Below are 21,334 nucleotides of genomic sequence, written 5' to 3'. Positions count from 1 at the left end.
TAGTAGGGCTACATAGTTTTTTGCCAAGGTCGTGGCCACTGAGTTTTAATTCACCCACTTGCCGTGCGCATTCATCAGTCTGGCAGTCTCTTTAGTGTCTGTTACTTTCTTAGTGAGTATTCAAATACTAAATGATTTTTAATTGCATGATCATGCCGTACTTCTATTTAATTGTATCGGGCGAGGTGGCCGTGGGGTTACGCACGTGCATCTGTGAGCTTACACTCGGGAGATAGTGGTTTTGAATCCCACTGTCAGCAGCCCTGAAGTTGGTTTTCCGTGGTTTCCCATCTTCACACCAGGCAAGTGCTGGGGTTGTACCTTATTTAATGCCACGATCGCTTCCTTTCAACGCGTAGACCTTTCTTGTCTCACCATTGCCATAAATCCTATCTATGTCGGTGCGACGTAAAGACAATTGTAAAAAAATAATATTCAGTTGTAATTGTATTTCAACGGGAGAGAATACCAATGTTCCTTTCACTGGGCTAAATTATTTCTCTGTGTTAAGTTATTTAGTAATTAAATGAATTTAATCTGCCCCGTAGTATGTTTGTGAGACCTGGTGAAAATTTTATTATACGGCATTGAATCAAAACCTCAAAAAAACTACTATTACGAATAATCCACGGGGAAGATTAACTACCTTTACATATAAAATAACATAATACAAACGAAGGAATTTAGTCCAGTGAAAGTAAAGTTGGTATTCTCTCGCGATGAAATTACATTTACAATTAAATGTATCTTTTTTTTCAATTGACTTTACGTCGCACCGACACAGGTAGAACTTATGGGAAGGAAGCAGCCATGGCCTTAATTAAGGTACAGCCTCAGCATTTGCTTGGTATGAAAATGGGAAACCATGGAAAACCATCTTCAGGGCTGCCGACAATGGGATTCAAAACCACTATCCCCCGAGTACAAGCTCACAGCTGCGTGCCCATAACCGCACGGCCAGCTCGCCTGGTACAATTACACAAATATACGGCATGATTATGCAATTAAAAATCATTTAGTATTTGAATACACACTAAGAAACTAACAGACAATAAAGAGACTGCCAGACTGAAGAATGCGCGGGGCAAGTGGGTGAATTATAACTCAGTGGCCATGACCTCACCAAAAAATATGTACCCCTACCACCCTTCCTTACAGCACATGCAAAGTCTCCACTACTTTTCGTAGCACTATACAAATCGGTTAGCCGCGACAAACGGCGTTTTGTGCGTATTTCTGCCAATAACTATGTTAAATAAAGAAAATAAAGGAAGGATTTAGCATATAAGACAAGGCTTGTACAAACAGCTTTTTTAAAATAATTCCTAGTTCCAGCTGGCTAAAGTCGAATAAAATGTAATGTTTACTCTAAAAAGTGGGAGTGGGAGCGACTGTCCCTCCTCACCCCACCTCCTAATCGCTGCTACTGTTTGTAGACACACCAAAGATGTAGTAAATGAAATCTAATAACTTATTAATTTATACACGTGTAGACATTCAACTCGATAAAAGAGTTGCTTGTATGGAACAAAAACTAATACTGTTCGGCGAAATATGTGTGTAGAATGTTTGGAGCTTCTGTTGCACTCCGATCAGGTTGTCCAGTTCAAAATAATGTCTGTGTATTCACCGCTGCTGATCACTCTAGCCATTGCCAATATGCAGACAGCAAATATAGTGTGGCTGTACTATACACCAGCCTAGAACTATGTGGTCAAAAACGATGTTTACTAATGCAAGGGGTGCATTAGACTGGTAATATGCTGCGAGCGACACTCCGTTTCTTATGTCTTCATATTCTGATGTAAATTGGACAATACACAAGCTAATGGTATTAAATAGGTGGACCCTTCTCTACCCTTTGATAGAGATCCCACAGCCAGCATGATGTCTGTCAAGGACAGGTTGCGTGATAGAGCTGGAAACATCCATCCAAGAAAACCAATTGAAGTATCGATTCAGAAACAACTGCATCTTATAGTGCACATTTCAAACATCTCCTCATGTTAATTTTTCCAAAATCAATCCGTGGATTTTATAAAATATTACATCAGAGCTAGATCTATATAAAAGGCCATCACTCTTGGTCCTATCACGGCAGTTCACACTGGCAACACGATGATGTTGGTTCGCCGCATGATACGGAGTCAGCCTGCAGGGCAAATTAGAATGTTGTTAAGGGACTTATAAAAATTAAAGAAGGTGATTCTAAGTCTTGTATAACTAACATTTACGTGTGTGCTAGAAGCCACAACAGTGATTTTTTCAAGTGAACTCTACTTTAACATTACGATGTGAATAACAGAATATCCAGAAACTTTACTTTTCATACAACAAGTGTTTAACCATTCACTTGAACATTATATCAAATGCGGTAGTGAAAGTGATATGTTATTTTTCAGTTAGAAATAGGAAAGGACTTCCACCTTATCAATACTTATTTATTGCACTTCTTATGCTACAGTACTGGTTTCGACCCCCTACATAGTGATGGAAATCTTTAAGTTGCAGGTCAAGAAATTCAATATATGCTGGCTCCTTAAACATGCTGTTATACATTCGAAGAACAACTGAGCCGAAGTTACATCGTTTTTCAAGATATTCATAGATGTAAAAACACATGGATGCTAGAAAAGGCTCTTCTCTTTTTTGGAACTTGAAGGAAGGTGATTGTTGTGCATGGAGGCTTAAGAATCCAGAGATGCACTACAATGTGTTAAAAAATAGAGATCCATAAAAAAGTCCAGTGCGCCGTATAAAAGTAAATAGTTGTAAAAGTAATCCTTAAGTTGCTGGTCATGGAAATTGATAAAGGCTGGCTTCCAAGCGATGTTGCTGTTCATTCAGAGATCAATTGAAATTGTAGTAACATTGTCTTCTCAAGAAGTTTATAAACTTGATATATATGCGGATGCGAAGTATGATGCTAGAAGAAAGTTCTTCTGTTTCTAGAATCTTGAAGACGATGGATGTTACGTGAGGCAGATTAACATATATATATAGAGTTAAATAAAGGTGGATAGAAATTCGCAAGTAGAGAGCTCGCAAGAATGGAATATCTTGCAAAACACACACATGTATAACAGTTTGAAGAAATTTCTTTTGAGATTAAAAATACATAAGAAAAATAGGCAATACACTAAAGTGATAATGTCATTAGCTTCCCTGAAGTGATACATGCACACACGTTTCACCTTGCAGTATACATTTAACTCTGAATAAATGACAGCAAAGAAAGTAAGAAAGAATTAAGTCAGGTGGAAGAAAATACTTAAATGAAATACGTCTCTCTTCAGCTTATTACAACACGAAGTAAGTAATAAACAGAAAGCACTACTTTGAGTATGAAAAAAGCTAGCACGTGAAATATATTAATTAATATTAGTGTACAAAGTATCAGACGATAAATGACAACAAAATTAACACTATCCCACAAAAATTTGTTTATGTACTGGTACTAAAATATTAAGCATGTTGCTTTTTTATCATTTCTAACCACCCGATAGGCAAATGAAAATATCCCCTGTAAGCTGCAGCACACACTTTGGGAATCATTGCCTTATGTGATTCATGCTTTCCAACAAAGAAACATAATCACTGTGAATGTTTCATTTCTTAAACCTTTTTTTTTTTTAAATGACATCATACTGTTGCAATGTAGAGTACAATTTATTCTCAAAATAGATATTACTTACTGTGATCTCTTGTTCCGTAACAAGTCGCGTAGATCTCCAATAAGAAGGCCACCAAGAATAATCTGTGTTGGATAGTAAACCAGCAGAGGAAGTGATATAGTAGGAAGGTGTTCATACCCTGAGTAGAGAGCTCGCAAGATTGGAATACCTTGCAAAACACACACATGTATAACAGTTTGAAGAAATTTCTTTTGAGATTAAAAATACATAAGAAAAACAGGCAATACACTAAAGTGATAATGTCATTAGCTTCCCTGAAGTGATACATGCATACACATTTCACCTTGCAGTATACTGTGGGATATTTGGTTTGTGCATTATTAAACAAACATGTTATTCTTGAAGCTTACAGAAAATTAATGTGATGAAGCTTGAAATGCTGACAGTGTTGATGCGATATTGGAGTACTTGAGGTAGGGGAAGAGTCTGTAATACTGTACGATGTTCCCTTACAAAGAGGTCATGAGGCGAAATGCCGTTCGTCTTGATTTATCTGTGGTGAAGTAATTACATTCATTCTGTGAAAGTATGATCTAAAGCAGCCATGTAAGGAATTGCACAAGGATGTAATTAGGCCTGAGAGATACAAAAAGACTTTGGTAGATGCTGGGAATGAATAGTTTAGTGTGAGGAGCATTCTGTGAATTGATGTACATTATATTTCAAATTTTGGTGTAATATTGTTCCACTAAGTTCCTATATCTTGTCATTGGAATTGAACTATATGAGATAGTATCTAGGTAACTGGCAGCAGTTTTGACTAGACAGTCCACTTTTTTCATTCCTTTGAAGTAAATATTCAAATACATTGAAGTTTTTTAATATAGGAGTAGCTCATCCATTTTTACCGTCTATTTTGTCCAATAATTTCCTATGCAAAATGTAATGTGTGAAGATTATTTCTAAAGGGCTACAAATGAAAGATATTCTATACAGATCTGAAACCAGTAGTTTTTATAGAAATGAAATAGGTAACTTCTTTTTTTTGTCAGAAAAAAATTGACATTTATCTTTGTAGTTCAAAACTGCCTAAAACTAAGCTTAGTCAACAATTGACATGCTGATTTTATAAATAGCGTGTTGAAAATTTCCAAATGAAATTTTTCTCTTTGTCTTCAAAATACAATAGCATATGTTTGTTAAAAATTCTGCTGAATAGTAGTGACTCCTTCCAGTCAGTGAAAGAAGGCCCATGAGGGTATTCAACTCTAACTGAAGGTAAATGAGGTGAGGCTATTGTGTAACCAGGTTATACTTTGGCTGATTCCATTTGGTCTTGGCAACAGAGTGTGGGGTAGTATTCTAGCCTATGCTCTCCCTCTGCATTAAACATTACTTTTCAAAGCCTCTATAGCCAACAGTGTTTTAACAGCCTTTGTTTTAAACAAACTGTGTATCTAAACTTTATTGGAATAACTTATATGTTATAGTAGAACAACTTGTAAGAGTGAAATTTCTTTTTGTGATAACTGAAGCCATCTATTTTTCAGTTCCAACTCAGCTAATTTATAACTGTTACGCTCTTCAGTCTGACAAAACTAATTTTGAGTAAATACATTTATAAACTACCTGAAAAGAAAACATATGGGTAACAGAATTATACCTGAAAAAGAAACAATTATTTTCACTATATTATTTTTTCTTTTTATGTAGTTTAAAAATTTATTTATTCAACATTATTTTTGGAAGACTGAATAAAAAAATAGTCAAAAATTAAAAAAGGAATGAAATTTCTCATGCAACTTGGAAAATTCATTACAGAAACATGAATTCTTGATGGAAATTTATGGTGATGAGTATTTATCTTGTCCTCAAGTTTTTAAGTGATCCTGTTGAAAAAAATGCAAACAGGAGGGGAAGAAATAAAAAATGATTTACATCTCACTCTTGCTTATAAAAGAAAAGCAGAAGATAACACTGAAAACGGTGGTGAAATAGTTTCAGCTGCTGCTAAATTTAATAATAATAATAATAATAATAATAATAATAATAATAATAATAATAATAATAATAATAATAATAATAATAATAATAATAATAATAATAATAATCAAAAGTGAAGGTACATATCTCTCCCTTAGTACACTGTCACTGCAGGAGGCTTATAATGGTGTCTCAATTGTTTATTAGCTGCCAACATATTGGAGAGGTGTAGCAATTGAACTGATATCCCTAATGTCACACTGAGGAGAAACACTGGTGATTTTGCAGTTGACTGGGCAAGTTGGCCGTGCGGTTATGGGAGCGCAGCTGTGAGCTTGCATCCAGGAGATAGTGGGTTCGAATCCCACTGTCGGCAGCCCTGAAGATAGTTTTCCATGGTTTCCCATTTTCACACCAGGCAAATGCTGAGGCTGTACCTTAATTAAGGCCACGTTCGCTTCCTTCCAAATCCTAAGCCTTTCCTATCCCATCATCGCCATAAGACCTGTCTGTGTCGGTGCAACGTAAAGCCACTAGCAAAAAAAAAAATTGCAGTTGAAAAAACCTTTAGGCGCTTGAATACTTTTATAACATACACAATTAGTGAAATTAAATAATGGTTGCTTTCTGGGAATTTAATTTGAGAACTAAAGATTTAAAAACAGAAGAGAAAGTGCAAATGCAAAGCAATGAAGATTATTTTCATAATATCACTGAAGGAGAGGTTGTTAAACAAGGCTACTGTAAGAAGGGTTCTGACAAATCTCCATATACAAGCAACAGGAAAAATAATTGAAATGTGGAGGGAATACTCATAGAATCTTCATCATAACAATGCATGGGCATATGTTATGATAGTTCCGCCTCCTCCTCCTCCTGATTCCATTTGGTCTTGGAAACAGAGTGTGAGGCAGTATACTGGCTACCTAAGGTCTTTAAACATTTCTCACAGTGCCTGGAATTCTTCTTAATGTTCTTAATTACATAGCCCAACAAACAATATAGAGAATTCTTTTCACTGGGGGTCAAGATTAAGTTCGTTTTGCTGAAATGTTGAGGTATTTACAAAATCAGCTGATTACTTTATTCCGATAATTTGTAGCCAAGTTCCAGCATACTTTGTACTTTGCCCCTTCGTTTAATCATCGAGTAAAAGTTAATACTTTATAATACTTTATAAACAGTGCCAATCATATGAATATCAGTAACACCTCTGGAGACAATGAAACTGCATACAACAATCTACTAAAGAATAGTGTAACTCCTGAAAATAACAGACCCCCATTTAAATGGCAAGTTATAAACCCTAAGAAAGTCTGCAAAATAGTTTCAAAACTAAATTCTTCACACTGTAAAGACTACTATGGCATAAGCAATTTTATTCTAAAACAAGTTATTGACATAATAATAATTCCTCTAACTCACCTTATCAATTGGATACTGGCTGAGGGGACTTTCCCAGACTGTCTAAAAATTACAGTTACAATTCCTGTGTTTAAGAATGGAGATGTTATGGATCCAGGCAGTTATCGACCCATTTCAATTGTTCCAATCATATCTAAGATAATAGAGCATTGTGTAAAGGAACAGCTATCTGTAGCTATCTAAATGCTGCACAGTTTAGTTCAGAATAAATAAATCGACCATTAAAGCCTTAGAAGCTGTTGGGACTGAAGTAATTCAAGACTTTGAGTCTCACCGCATTACAAGTGCTACACTGTTAGACCTCAACAAAGCTTTTGATTCAGTACCACACAATATACTAATAAGTAAGCTTAGCTACTAAGGCCTGAAGATTTTGAATTATTATTAATTACATCGTACCTCAATGGCAGGTATCAAAATGTACTGGTAGAAAATCAATGATCTGGGGCTCTCAAAGTAAAAACAGGGGTGGTTCAGGGTTCAGTTATAGGAATCTTCCTCTTCCTTGTGTATATAAATGATATTGTTAGTAATTTTCCCTGTAGGTTAGTGCTCTATGCAGATGATATTACTATCATAACAAGCAATGGAGACTTAAAATATGTTGAGGAGGAAAGGATAGAAATACTACACAAATCATCCTCTTGGTTGCAAGCAAATAAACTTATCCTAAAAAATAACAAGACAGAAGCAATCTACTTCCATTTAATTAATTAAGGTCTGGGTAATAATGATCAAAATTCTGTCAAATTATTGGGATTGTATCTGGATTATAAATTAACCTGGAACACACACATGCAAAAGTTATGTACAAAACCAGCTAGAGTGATATTTTTGCTTCACAGACTTAAAAGGATCAGTTAGTAGTAGTCAGATAATGAGTGCATACTATGCCTTCTTTCATTCACACTTACCATATGGTACCATGTTATGGGTAACTCAACAGGAGCTCAAGATGTGTTCAAGTGGCAAAAGAAGGCAATAAGATGTATTAAAGGTAAGACCACAAGGGATTCTTGTACACCTATCTTCCAAGACCTTGAAATTATGATTCTTCCCTCATTATACATTTATCATAGTATACTCAATACTAAAGAAAATCTCATCGACCTAACAACTCGTAGCCATGTACACTCATATGGCACAAGATATAGGAACGATTATAGATTTACCACATGTTAGGCTGAGAAAAACATAAGAAAACTATAGGTATAATGGCATTAAATTATTCAACAAACTACCTGCCCAAGTAAAGGATATGCCCCTATGTACCTTCAAAAGAACCCTTAAAAATTGGTTGACATCCAATAGCTTTTACTCAGTATCTGAATTTAAAGAAAAAATAGCACTGTTTCAAGGTGGGTAATAAAGGCCAACGCCATCCTAACACGTTAGTAAATTAGTAGTTATTTATCACCCTCTTTGGACGAATAATGTTATGTTTATTTTAACTTTTGTGTATGTATTTGTATTTATTTTCTATGCTTAATGAGATACTTGTCATATTTTGTAACTATGCACCTATGACTCTGTCCATTGCAACCACCAGATACCTAATGACAATAAAAATTATTCTATTCTATTCTTAATAATCAAATTCCTATATCCCAATAATATTGCAGTTCAAGCCCTCTGTGTAGTTTTGACAGAAATTATTGTAGACAATCTTTTATTTTTCAGATTTAAGGACACCTTTATTCTCCGTCCTGCGTAGTAGAGAAAATAATAGTAATCCACCAGTGGTAAAAATCATATAACCACATTTCAGTTGAGAACAGTAGTGTAGATATGGTTTATTTAGATAGTACCGTATCTTGCCTGCTATATTCGTGTGTATCTATTAGAGCATAGTACTAATAATAATCTGCATAAGCATTTAGCTTTGTTGGTAATCTTTGAGTACAGTAGTTCTTGCAAATTTCAAACTAGCAATTTTCATTTTTGTTTGTGCTTAGTAGTGACATACGGTACCGGTATTGTAATTAACATACATCTAAACATAATTTAAAATGATTGTAGTGTATTGTACAGTAGTATATGAGTAGTATCTTATTAGAAATTAGCGTGCTTATTTTATTATTGTAAAATATTTGTGTAGTACAGTAGAGGTATCCGTAGAAACTCGCTTACTAGAATTCTGTTCTTGTAATTAGGATAGGCTTAACTGCAGTTTAGAATTGTGTAATTCTTGTGTATTCCTTTTGCTATTCAGTCATTAACAGAAGTTTTATCCTGTTAGGGTGTTGTAGGATAAAAACAGAGTAGGACTAAGTAGTATTGTATTGCACTGCAGTAGTATATTAATTACCTTATTGTTGTGTGATCTTTGAGTATTAACCTAGACAATATTTCCTTCCATTTTTTTTTTTTGTTGCACATAAGTCCGTTGTGGTTTTTATTTTATTTTCATTTTTTCCATAAAGAATGACTAAGGAGTGCAAGTGTAGGAACTGTGGGTGTGGCAAGGCATTGAGGGGTATGAGGGAGGAGTTGGAGAGTTTGAGGGAGATAATTAGGATTCTCACAGAAGACAGAAAGGAAGGTAGTAGGCCTCCCTCAAACAATGTACAGGTTACAGTAGGTGTAAAAGAGAGATGGGAAGGAAAGGGGAGAATTGTAGAAGACGGGTGGTCTAATGTTCTCAGGGGAAGGAGATTGCAGGCTAAGGGCTCTGTTCAGTATCAGAATTCAGGACAGGTGTCTGTGAGAAATCAGTACGAGTTACTCCAGGTAGAATAACAGAGGGAAGATGAGGAACAGGGAACTGTTGCTGAGATGTGTGGAAATAGGAGGAAGAGAAACGGTAGGAAAGGGAAATGTAGAGTAGAGGATAGGAAAATACAGGTGGAACAGGGTCATGGGAGGGAGAAAAGGGAGGAGGAAGTAGCTTCTGCAGCTATCAGGAAAGATAGGGCTGAACAGGCAGGGACGGGATCAAATGAGGTGGGTAGGGTTGAGACTCTGGTCATGGAGGATTCCATCATTAGACATGTGGGGAAAGTGTGTGGAGGAAAGGGAACCAGGGTACAGTGATATCCAGGAAGTTGAGGCAGATGTTGAGGAAAGTAGAAGAGAAAGAGGAGGGGAAGGAGAAAGTGGTAGTGTTTCACATTGGTACCAACAATGTAAGGCAAACTGGTACAAGTACCAACATAGTTGGGGATGTGTGGGATCTGGTAAACACAGCATGGGTGAAGTTTATGGAAGCAGAGATTGTCATCAGTGGAATACTGCGTAGGAGCGATACTGTCTGGAGGGTGATTAGGGATTTAAATGAGACTATGGAGTGGGTATGTGGGAAACCAAGAGTGAAATTTCTGGATCGTAACGGGTGAGTAGGAGATAGGGATCTGCACTTAGATGGCCTTCACTTAAACCGCAGTGGTACGTATAAGTTAGTGAATTTGTTTTTAAGGATAATAGGGAGATACATTCAGGGAAATGGGGTGGTCTAGGGAGCAGTGATAAGGGTACAGGGATCTAGAAGACAAGTAGGGATGACATAAAATGTTAGTGTTGAACTGTAGAAGTATTGTAAATAAGGGAATAGAATTAACTAATTTAATAGATATATACTTACAAGTTATTACCATAGGAGTTGAATCATGGCTGAGAAAAGGTATAATGGATGCAGAAATTTTCTCACGGAAAAAGAGTGTGTTACAAGTAACTATCCAATAACTTTAAGATTAATTTAGGCTGATGATGCCCATAAAAAGGGTGAAACATATACCTTAGACTTTTAAGTATTATGTATAAAATTTAACCACATAAAATAGTGGATTGTATTGTATTGAATAGGTAGTTTTATAAATATTATTATAATATTTGTGATATACTGGAGTGTGTATCGTAGAGAGAGGATAGGAATGGTAGGAAGGGGAGTATTCATTCTGGCGAAAGAAGAATTTGTAAGATACGAAAAAGTTAAGATGACCAACACAAAATTCTAGGTGTAAGGCTCATTTTCTAAAGATAATAGGCAACTTGATATATTTGGAGTTTACTGACCAGGAAAGGGTAGCGCTGACATGGATTCAGAATTATTTGATCAGATAATCAGCTATGTGGGAAACGACATGGAAAGGAATGTGATTATAGCGGGAGATCTGAATTTACCAAATGTCAATAGGGAAGGAAATGCGAACGACAGGAAGCATGACCAACAAATGGCAAATAAGCTAATATGGGAAGGGCAGCTGATTCAGAAAGTGACGGAACCAACCAGAGGGAAAAATATCCTGGACGTGGTGCTGGTCAAACCAGATGAGCTCTATAGAGAAACTGAAGTATTAGATGGTATCAGTGATCATGAAGCTGTTTTTTGTCGCAGTTAAAAATAAATGTGATAGAAAGGAAGGTCTTAAAAGTAGGACTATGGGGCAGTACCATACAGCTGATAAAGCAGGCATAAGGCAGTTTAAAAGAAGTACTATGATTGGTGGAAAACAGCAAATAAAAATGTAAACAGACTCTGGGATGGATTTAAAGCAATTGTTGAGGAATGTGAAAATAGGTTTGTACCTTTAAAGGCGGTAAGGAATGGTAAAGACCCACCTTATTATAAGAGAGAAATAAAGAGACTAAGAAGTGGGTGCAGATTGGGAAGAAATAGAGTTAGAAATGGCTGTGGAAGTAAGGAGAAATTGAAGGAACTTACTAGGAAATTGAATCTAGCAAAGAAGGCAGCTAAGGATAACATGATGGCAAGCATAATTGGCAGTCATCCAAATTTTAGTAATAAATGGAAGGGTACGTATAGATACTTTAAGGCAGAAACAGGTTCCAAGAAGGACATTCAAGGAATAATTAATGAACAAGGGGAGTAAGTATAAACATTATCTGGGAACACCTATCGGGGTATAGCCTGGGTGCACTAAAGGGAATGAGGGCCATGTATCCTTTAAAGAGTTCTCTGTCTGGCGGGAAGGCACTCCTTCTAGACTAACCTATGGGCTTCTATATAAAGGAGCTGCGATTGGAAATACCATTGCCTTCTGCAATACAGTACCAGGTTTTACATCAGGAACTGCAGGATAGGAAAAAAACGTATATATGGATATATTTTTTCCAGGCGGACGCCATGACGACGTCGGAGTGAATGTGTTCTGACTGCTAGCTGCTGCGTACCATAGCACGCTTCTTATTAAATGTTCATAAATTAAATGTTCTTTGAGTACTGTTTTTCTGTGGAGATCCAGTGTTTCACTGGCATTTAGTATTTCAGGTTGATCACGGTGCTGTAATGTCGAATTTTAGTGAAGATTGAGAGGCATTTTTTGTTGTAAATGTTTTGCGTTCGGCCGAGGGCTCTCTTTATTTTCTGGATGCGGACCTCGAGGGCCTTCTGTTCTTTTCCTGTTGGTACTGCGGTCTCTCCGAGATATCGGAACTCAGTTACTTTTTCGATTGTGTCAAATTTCGTGTTCAAATTCTGGAGGTTGCAGTGGTTGCACATGACCTTGGTTTTTGAGAAGGACATTTGTAGGCCGAATTTTTCTGAGAATTTCTTGCGGGTTTAAATTTGGCTGATAGCCTGTTGTTCGTTTGTTGCGAGGGTCACAATATCATTTGCGAAAGAGAGACAGGATATTTTTTACGTGTTTTCTTGTCATACTTAATGGTTGCCAATTTCCTTGAGCTTTTAGAGCTTGTTCCCATTCTCTCATGATTTTGTCCAGGGTTATGTTAAAGAGTAGTGGGGAAAGTCCTTCTCCGTGTCGGACACCGGTTTTTATCTGAAATTTTTTTAGATATATTTCCCATGAATTTTACTTGGGAGGTTGTGTTGGTGAGAGTTAGTCTGATGATTTTTTGAGTCTTGTCTAATCCATATTCACTCAGTGTTTGGAAGAGGGATTGCCGGTCAATGGAGTCAAATGCTTTCTGGAAGTCCACGAAGGTGCAGATTGTGAGTTGTTTTCTGGTGTTTCATGGTTTCAAGATGGTTTTCAGATTGAGTATCTGTTCTGCACAGGATTTGTGCAGCCTGAAGCCTGCTTGGTATTGGTTCTAGTTGTTCTTGAGTTCTTTGGAAGAGGGCTGTGGAGGATTTTGTATGCGATTTGCACCAGGGAAATTCCCCTGTAATTGTTCAGATCTGTTTGGTCACTTTTTTTTGTGAAATGGAACGAGGAGGGCGTTTGTCCAGTTTTCTGGTAGTTCTTCCGTTGTCCAAATTTCTTGTATGATTTGTGTGAGTTCTTGGAGTGAATTCTTTCCTAGATGTTTAAGAAGCTCTGCTACGATGCTGTCGTCTCCGGATGCCTTGTTGTTTTTCAGTCGTTGAATGTGTCAGTGTATTTCCTCTTGTGTAGGCGGGGATGAGTCTGGGTTTGGGTTCGGTTGGGGTTTATGTGGAAACCTTTCTGTTGGTTCTGGGCAGTTGAGTAGTGACTCGAAGTTCCTTGGTGTTTTCGTCACTTGTAAGTGCCAATTTTCCGTTTTATTTTCTGAAGCAGAGGTTCTTGGGCGTGTACCGATTTAATCTGTTGTGGAAGACGCTGTAAAAATCTCTGGTGTTGTAGTTGCGGAAGTCCTGTTCGGCCAACTTCAGTTGGTTTGTCTGATGAGTTTAGAGGTCTGTCTGCAGATTTCGCGGAACTGTTCCTTGTTTTCTGGTGTATGGTTGGTGATGAACTTCTGGTATGCATTTTTTCTGTTCAATATGGCTTGGTCGCATTCGGTGTTCCAAAAAGGGTCTCTGCTCTTTTTCTGTAGTGGGATTTGTTCTGATGCACTCTTCATGATTTTGTCATGGAATTCGTCCAAACTTTTTGCTGGGATTGTTTTCCCACGTTTCCCTGAGATTTGATGTTTTTATTTGTGTTATATCCAATTTTTGTTTGCCTTGGATTTCTGGTAGAAGCGTTTTGGGGTGAATTTAACTTTGATTCTTGTTAGATGATGGTCCGAGTCAATGTTGGCTCCTCAACAGACTTGGACGTTGTGTACTTCTTTTTGTGCTGGGAAGGAGATAGCGACATGATCGATGTGGTGTTGGGTGATTCCCATGTGAAGAGCTTATTGGTTTTTTTCTGTAGGGATGTTGACATGACTTTCAGGTTGTGTTGTTGACAGAGCTCGATGAGGCATTTGCCGTTTATATTAGTCTTTTTGTGTGCTGAGAATCTTCCTGCGGTTTTTAAGTAGCACTTTTCTTTACCAATGTTACCATTTAAATTCCCAAGGAGAATTATTGTGTCTCTTTCAGGGATTTTGATGAGTGTGGTTTCAAGTTTGTTCCAGAAGTTTTCTGTTTGTTTCTGATAATAATAATAATAATAATAATAATAATAATAATAATAATAATAATAAGAAGAAGAAGAAGAAGAAGAAGAAGAAGAAGAAGAAGGAAGATAGATAATTCTTCTCTTACAAGTTAAAGAATAGCTTGGTGTCTATGTAATAATTACTTTATTTCTCCAGTTCAAATCTTGGCAGAGTGGATTTTATGCAATTTTTTTCTGGGTGATTTCCAACAAAAGAGTATTGTTATGAAAGTATTGCAAACTTTGTGCTAGGAAGACTTGGGAGTAAGGAAACGAGCTGCTCACCTAAACGGTATGTTCCGAACTGTCAGTGGAGAGATGGCGCGAAATGACATTTGTAGATGAAAAAGCTTGGCTGGAGTTTTTAAAAGTAGGAAATATTACAACACGAAGATAAAGCTGGAATTCAAGATGATTCGTTTATAGAAATAGGGATTAGATATAGGAATAATCTGCTGAGGGAGATGTTCGATAAATGTCCAACTTATTTGAAATTATTTAAGGAAAGACTAGGTTAACAATTGGTAGGGGATCTGCCACCTAGGAGACAGCCCTAAATGCAGATCATTGATTGATTGATTGAGTGTGTATGTGAGGATCTTCAAAAGGCAGAAGTATTCAGTCAGCAGTATGTAAAGATTGTTGGTTTCAAGGATAATGTCCAGATAGAGGAGGTGACTAATGCTAAAGAAGTATTAATATTTACATATGATAACAATGACATTTACAATAAGACACAAAAGTTGAAAACTAGAAAAGCGGCTGGAATTTATAAGATTTCTGGGGATATACTACAGACAATGGATTGGGATACTGTACCATATCTAAAGTACTTATCTGATTATTGTTTGGTTGAAAGAGCTATACCAAATCAATGGAGAGTTGCTATAGTAGCCCCTGTGTATAAAGGAAAGGGTGATAGACATAAAGCTGAAAATTACAGGCCAGTAAGTTTGACATGCATTGCAAGTAAGCTTTGGGAAGGCATTTTTTCTGATTATATTAGACATGTTTGCAAAATTAATAACTGGTTTGATAGAAGGCAGTTCGATTTTAGGAAAGGTTACTCCACTGAAGCTCAACTTGTAGGATTCCAGCAAGATATAGCAGATATTTTTGGATTCAGGAGATCAAATGGACTGTATTGCGATTGACCTGTCTAAAGCATTTGATAAGGTGGATCATGGGAGACTAGTGGCAAAAATGAGTGCAATTGGACTGGACAAAGAGTGACTTCTAGAAAATAGATCTCAGAGAATTAGAGTAGGTGAAGCTTTATCTGATCCTGTAATGATACAGAGGGGAATTCCTCAAGGCAGTATTATTGGACATTAATGGTTTCTTATATATATAAATGATATGAGTAAAGGAGTGGAATCAGAGGTAAGGCTTTTTGCGGATGATGTTATTTTGTAAAGAGTAGTAAGTTACAAGATTGTGAGCAACTGCAACATGACCTTGATAATGTTGTTAGATGGACAGCAGGCAATGGTATGATGATAAACGGGGTTAAAAGCCATGTTGTGAGTTTCACAAATAAGAAAGTCCTACGGGAATCAACATCTATATCATCTGATGGCCAGGCAGGCATCAATTTTTGGAAATGAGACAAAGTCTCTCATAGTGCTCCAAGTAGCCTACGCAGTGGCCTCCACGGTATGCACTAGCCATGCGTCTTGGTGGATGTGCTATTTAGCAACTGATGAGCCCAACTTAGCACACTGGGATGAAATGCTGGCAACCAGGAATGAGCTGGAAAATTTATAATGTCCAATAAAGGACCAACTACATTGGTATTATCAAGTGGTATATTCCGAGCTGTCAGCGGAGAGATGGCATGGAATGACATTAGTAGACGAATAAGTTTCAGTGGTGTCTTTAAAAGTAGGAAAGATCACAACATGAAGATAAAGTTGGAATTCAAGAGGACAAATTGGGGCAAATATTCATTTATAGGAAGGGGAGTTATGGATTGGAATAACTTACCAAGGGAGATGTTCAATATATTTCCAATTTCTTTAGAATGATTTAAGAAAAGGCTAGGAAAACAACAAATAGGGAATCTGCCACCTGGGCGACTGCCCTAAATGCAGATCAGTAGTGACTGATTGTATTTCAGGTTCTTGCACTTGCACTTTCTGCTTACACTCTACACCTTCTCCCTCTCCATTAAACATTACTTTTCAGTTTTAGCCTAAATACAATGTACCTCATTGTGAATGTGTTCAACAAATCATGACAGTCAGCCACTGGAATTGTAGAAATTTTGTTCTTCACTTTACATAAAAATCATTTTATGTCAATAGACTTGCTTTGTGACTCCAGCACATCAATATAGTTTGAAGACATTTCTTCCATTTTAAATACAAACTGAAATGTAAGCTCATTTACAAACCATAATGTCCTCTGTCTGAAACATTTAATTTGAATTTACCTCTCATAAAGTGAGCCATAGGGCTCTAAAAGCTATCTATGCTCTTTAAACATTTCTCACAGTGCCTGGAATTCTCCTTAATGTTATTAATTACATAACTCAACAAACAGTACAGAGAATTGTTTTCACTGGGGGTCAAGCTTAGGTCCGTTTTGCTGAAATATTGAGGTATTACAGGTTCTTGCACTTTCTACTTACATTCTAATTGTTTAGCGCAATCAAGAAAACCTGGTAGAGCCTCCTTGTCATCCTCCTTGTTGTAACCAAGGTTGAGATTTACAAAACACAACTTTATTATTCGCTTCAAATGCAAAATACACTATTTACACAAATAAAACTGAAATTTAACTTGAAGCAAAATGAATTAGGAATCTTGAGAAAGAGTCTATCTTCTGTACACTATATACAAGTTTACAGTATTTACATCCACTACTATCTCGAAAAGATAGCCCTTGTGATCTGAAAAGTTGATAGTCGAAAACTATCAGAAGTACTGACATAAATGTTTTGGAAAGTCCTTCCTTGCTGAGTTCATAAAAGCAAGTTCTATGTTGGAAGAATTCTTACTTGGCGAAACCAAGGGAGCTTGCATTAATTAAGGAAATATGACGGTATGTAATAGTATGACTGGATATGGGCAGCGGAAGAGGAGCGGTGACCAGAGGTGAAACCTCGTACTGCCAGAAATTCAGTCCACCTGGCCGAAGCACATTTTCAAGAGGAGTAGCCTCCGTGCTCAACGTAGGGTGTATTCTGGAGCTGGACACCGGGGCAAGTGGGCATCTGGACAGGCTGGGAGTTCCTCTTTATAGTACACACATGATGGTTCAGGCACGCGCACTGAGGGCTGCGCGTCGAGGCTAGAAGAATGACACTTGGCGCGCGTGTAGCTGGCTGGCGGAGCGAGAAGGGAGCGCCGGACATACAACACCCTCCCCTCCTAAATACGCCGGTACGGCGTGAAACGGCGGCGGCGCTGGCGGCGGCTGCGATGCTGTGCCGGAGCTGCTGATGTCTCTGTTGGATTGTCCGGAGCTGGGACCGGGCGGAGTGGCGCTGTCTCGTCCTGAAAGGAACCCATTGTTATTAAATGGTCTAAAGCTCGTTCAGCAATAGATTTATCTGGCTGAGCAATAGAATCAATAGCTGGACATGGGCGGTAGCGCAGACGTATCTGGTCTTGATGGCGGCAGATACGTTTCTCCGTAGTCTGTATTTCGTAGAGACGATGACCCAAAGATCTGCAGATGACTCCAGGTATCCAGAGTGGGTTTGACCTGAATGTCCGGGTGTAGACCTTGTCGTTGACTGAGAACTTCGTTGGTGAGGTCTGAGACTGGGCCGGAAGAGGCTGTAACAGAGAAAGTAAAGTTCTGTGAGGTCGTCCATGGAGCTTCTGTGCAGGAGTGATATTATCAGCGCCGGGCAGAGTTCTGTAGTTGCTTAAGAGTTGGAGCAATGCTTGGTCTTTAGTTAAGCCTGAAGAGACAGCTTTTTTCATACTTCTCTTAAATGTTTGTACAAAGCGTTCAGCTTCACCATTAGATTGAGGGTGAAAAGGCGGTGCTAGGATATGACGAATGCCATTATATGTACAAAATTTCTTAAAAGCAGTAGCTGTAAATTGAGGTCCGTTGTCCGAAATGAGTACTTGAGGTAAGCCTTCTGTAGTAAATATTTTCTGTAGAGCACGAATGGTAGCTTCGGTCGTAGTAGTCGAATGCATATCCACTACATATGGAAAGTGCGATAGTGAATCGATGACTATTAACCACATGGAATTGAGGAAAGGACCTGCGAAATCGATGTGAACTCGTTCCCATGGAGTAGTAGCAGGAGGCCATGAAGCTAGATCAGAAGACGGGGCGTTCTGATTCAGTTGACATTGTTCACAATGACGGATGAGCTTTTCGATGGCGGCATCAATACCGGGCCAGTAGCAGTGTTGACGTGCTAGTTGCTTCGTTCGGGATATACCCCAATGACTTTGGTGTAATAATTCGAGAACTTGTTTCTGTAGGCTAAGTGGGATAACCACTCGGAAGATGGTGCCTGCTTCTAGGAGTACGACTCCAGCACGAGTCGTGAGACGATGCTGCATACGATGATAAGGTGCAAGGTGGGCAGGAAGATTGCTCTGAAGAGGCCAACCGTTGCGGATGTAAGTACGCACAGTAGCAAGTGTACTGTCCTTATCCGTAGCTTTAGCTATGCAGGTAGCATCAATAGGAAAACTGGAGACAGTATCTTCAAGTTCTATGTCCAACTGAAGACATTCAGATTCTTGAGAATTGAAGGCAGTATCAGGACCAACTGGTAAGCGTGAGAGGGCATCAGCATTACAATGCTGGGATGTGGCTCGATAGACAATCTGATAGGAATAATCAGAAAGGAACATGGACCATCTTTGAAGCTTTCTGAGGGAATTCTCAGGGATCTTATTACCAGGATGGAATAAGTGTACGAGAGGCTTATGATCAGTAATGATCAGGAAATGGTTGCCATAGAGATATTCATTGAAACGGCGAATACCAAAGATGATGGCTAAAGCTTCTTTCTCTATCTGTGAGTATCGACGTTGATGGTCATTAAGTGTTTTCGAAGCGAAAGCGATGGGGCGTTCCCGTCCATGACGATCCTTCTGGGAGAGAACGGCACCGACACCGTAGTCTGAAGCGTCAGTAGCTAGCGTGATGAGCTTGTCGGGCTGAAAATGAGTGAGTTGTATAGCTTGAATTAAGGCGTTGTTGATGGTTTTCCATGCCTGGTGGCATTGCGGAGTCCATTGAAATTTAACACCTTTTTTACGTAGAGCGTTTAATGGAGCTGCCACTGTAGCGAAGCGGGGAATGAACTTATTATAGTAGTTCGCTTTGCCTATGAAGGACTGGAGCTGCTTGAGGTTCTGAGGTGCTGGCATGTTGACGATAGCTGAGACATTCTGTGCACTAGGGCGAATTCCAGTCTTATCAAGTATATGTCCTAGGTAGTGAACTTGAGGCTGAAAGAATGTACATTTAGCGAGATTCGCTCGTAGGCCATTGTCTTTCAATTTCTGTAGAAGGAGGCGTAGATTGTTTAGATGGTCCTGATGATCTTTTCCAGTAACAATAATATCATCCAGGTAGTTAGCACAACCGGGAATGGAGGCAGTGAGTTGAGCTAAATAGTGCTGAAAAATAGCCGCTGAGGATGAAACACCGAATGGGAGCCGCTGGAGCTGGAGCAGTCCGAGAGGAGTGTTGAGTGTTAGAAATTTCTTAGAGTCTTCGTCTAAAAGTAGCTGGAGATATGCTTCTTTAAGATCAACTTGAGAGAAGAATTGTCCACCAGCGAGGCGACGGAATAAGTCTTCTGGACGTGGAATAGGAAAGATATCTGTGTCGAGTTGTGCGTTGACTGTAGATCAAAAATCGCCACAAAGTCGAACATTACCATCAGGTTTCTTGATTACCACTAGTGGAGTAGCCCATTGACTAGAAGTAACTGGTACCACAATTCCAGTTTGTATCCATCTTTCTAATTCTTTCGTGACCGGGTCTTGAAGTGCTAGGGGTACTGGACGTGCTTTGAGGAAGCGAGGCTTAGCTCCGGATTTCAGCTGTATGTGAGCTGTATAGTCTTTTGCTGTTCCGAGCTGAGAGTCGAAGACTTCAGGAAACTGCTTTAGGAGATCGGTAACGTCAGAAGTAGGATGCAATGTAGATACAACGTTAATGTTGTCATGTATCTGGAAACCAAATAAGTTAAATAGATCCATGCCCATAATGTTGGATGCAGTGTAGTTGTTAACTACGAGAAGAGGAATGGCCTTCTGAATTCCTTTATAACTAGCCTGAAGCTGGATTTGACCTTTAATGTCAATTTTCCTTTTGTTAAACGTCACAAGCTGGATGTCAGCTGGCGAGCATGAAGGGGAACCTAAGTCATGGTAGGTAGCCAGATTAATAATAGAGACAGGTGATCCAGTGTCTAATTGAAAATAGACAGATCGAGTAGAGAATGAGAGAGGAACGATGATCTTGTGAGAATTCCTTGTGGGAAGAATAAGATTGATCTGATCAACTTCCATGTCTTGGCGGGGGTGTATATGCTTCGGGCGTGCTGCAGGAGTCTTAGCAGGGCGGAGCGAACTCCGACATACAGTCTTAATGTGTCCAAGTTTATTACATCGTTCACAAGTGGCTTTGAAAAAACGACAGTCACGACGTTCATGATGCTTGAAACAGCCTCGGCAGGAAGGCAGGAGTTTCGAGGTGCTTTTAGAATTGGGCTTCCTTGTAGCAGTACGAGAGGGAACCTGGCGAGAATGCTTGGTAGAGAGCGCCTTATCTGGACGGTTCACTGTAGCAGAGGACTTGCGGGCCTGAGTCGAGACTTGAGCAACTTCGTGTGGAGAAGCTATGGCTGCGGCAGTCTTGGTAGTAAGCTCATAAACCGTAGCAATACGCTGGACGTCTTCTAAAGAAGGGTTACTCTGCTTGACAGCGTCAAAACGTATCTTGTCCTCAGGAGTATGTAAAATTACCATGTCCCGAATGAGAGAATCAGTGTAGGGTGAACCACAACCGTCCTTGGAGCATATG

General features: G+C 38.6%; 1 protein-coding gene across 2 annotated transcripts in view; it reads right to left on the bottom strand.

Annotated features, from left to right (window-relative positions):
* Window positions 1-21,334, bottom strand: part of LOC136857000 (sodium/bile acid cotransporter 7-B) — a 112,219-nt gene that overhangs the window by 21,254 nt on the left and 69,631 nt on the right. For both annotated transcript variants that reach the window (XM_067135326.2, XM_067135325.2), the window contains exon 6: window positions 3,696-3,843. In XM_067135326.2, the coding sequence (XP_066991427.1) occupies window positions 3,696-3,843 (148 nt within the window). The remainder of the gene's footprint in view (window positions 1-3,695; window positions 3,844-21,334) is intronic.

Source organism: Anabrus simplex, chromosome 1 (assembly GCF_040414725.1).
Source record: "Anabrus simplex isolate iqAnaSimp1 chromosome 1, ASM4041472v1, whole genome shotgun sequence".
Classification (NCBI taxonomy): domain Eukaryota; kingdom Metazoa; phylum Arthropoda; class Insecta; order Orthoptera; family Tettigoniidae; genus Anabrus; species Anabrus simplex.
Note: the sequence above shows the minus strand (reverse complement) of the source record. Positions and strands in the feature narration are given on the sequence as shown.